The 1737-nt window shown below is 27.9% G+C and overlaps 1 protein-coding gene across 1 annotated transcript in view; it reads left to right on the plus strand.

Annotated features, from left to right (window-relative positions):
- The window catches only part of LOC107639093 (isoflavone 2'-hydroxylase), a 3020-nt gene extending 1310 nt beyond the window's left edge, over positions 1-1710 (plus strand). Inside the window, exon 3 of the mRNA XM_021120951.1 lies at positions 1067-1710. Coding sequence (XP_020976610.1) covers positions 1067-1678 — 612 coding nt within the window. The 3' untranslated portion in view covers positions 1679-1710. The remainder of the gene's footprint in view (positions 1-1066) is intronic.

A 1737-nucleotide genomic window follows, 5' to 3' on the forward strand; every position in this document is an offset into this window, starting at 1 on the left:
TAAAAATTATTAAATCTCTTAACTAACATTTCTCTTGTAACAAATAGAATCTAATGTTTGCTGATTATTAATATATGTTACATGAGTAAATAATTAAATTAATTTTCTAAATTTTTATTAAATCAAATTAGTCTTCAAGTTTATCAATGTCAATTATGTCTTTCTCCAAAATCCAAATCACTCTGACTAGAGATGAATGTCATTGGTTTTGATAAATTTAAAAAGACGAATTTAATTTAATAAAAATTTAATATGACCAACAAATAAAATTTAGAAAAACAATTTAATTTCTATACTTATATTGATATTGAAATAAATGATGTTGACATTAATATAATGCTATTGACTTTTGAGTTTTGAATTAGTCAATAGTCTATGCTCTACGCTATTTCTTTATCCAATACTTACGATATATAGTATCTACAAAAACATGTTTCCTACTTAGTTTATGGCTGCATAATGCTACCGATTAATTATGATAATGTATGTCTCCGTCATATCATTTATTTTCAGCAGAGTGAAATTTCAGGAATTTGTATATGCTTGGCTAATACATATATGTTATCTTTAATTAAAAATCATGTTTAGTTTGTATATGGTTAAAAAAGATGTATAGTAGTATATAATAACTTAAATAATTTACACCGAATAAATATTTTTCTTGTCAATAATATTGACAATAAATTTATTAACAACGTTACATAATCAACAAATATTATTATTTTGAGTCAGTATATAATAATTTACTTTTATATTTATATTTATAAATATTTATATACATAAAATATATAATTTGTACTTATATTTACTAGAATTTATACAAATAAATTATCACATCTTGTATAAATATTTATTAAAATTTATATACATAAATTAATAAAATTTATTTATTAAAAATAATTTAATATTTATATTTATATTAACTAAATACTGGTCAAAACTATTAAAAATGGGTGACTTCAAGATTTTCTCTAAATTTATAGAAGACTATATTTGCATTTCACATGTTAATATCTAACATATAGAAATTATAACATCGTTTGTTAATTTGATTGAACCATTGTAGGCCATGCTGTTTGCGGGAACAGATTCATCTGCTGTGACTTTAGAGTGGTCACTATGTAATTTACTAAATCACCCTGAGGTTTTGAACAAGGCAAGAGAAGAAATAGAGACACAAATCGGAGAAGAGAGGTTGTTAAGTGAATCAGATCTTCCAAAACTACCTTACCTTAGGAACATTATTCTAGAGTCATTAAGGTTGTACACGCCAGCACCATTGCTCATACCACACGTGTCATCACAAGACATCACAATAGGAGGATTCAATGTTCCAAAGAACACCATAGTGATGATCAATGCTTGGGGGATGCATAGAGATCCTACGGTCTGGAGTGATGCCACGTGTTTCAATCCGGAGAGGTTTGAGAAAGAAGGAGAGGAGAAGAAGTTGGTTGCTTTTGGATTGGGACGAAGGGCTTGCCCTGGTGAAGCAATGGCTATGCATGGTGTTGGTTTCACTTTGGGATTGTTGATTCAATGCTTTGATTGGAAAAGGGTTAGTGAGGAACCCATTGATATGAGAGAAAGAAATTGGTTCACTCTTTCAAGGCTGACTCCATTGAAGGCTATGTGTAAACCACGCCCAATTGTGAACAAAGTTTTCTCAAATATTTAGGGTAGAATTTGATTTGCAACAATAAAAATTAACTATGTTATATGCGTACTAAAATTAGT

Source organism: Arachis ipaensis, chromosome B04 (genome assembly GCF_000816755.2).
Source record: "Arachis ipaensis cultivar K30076 chromosome B04, Araip1.1, whole genome shotgun sequence".
In the NCBI taxonomy this organism is placed as follows: Eukaryota; Viridiplantae; Streptophyta; class Magnoliopsida; order Fabales; family Fabaceae; genus Arachis; species Arachis ipaensis.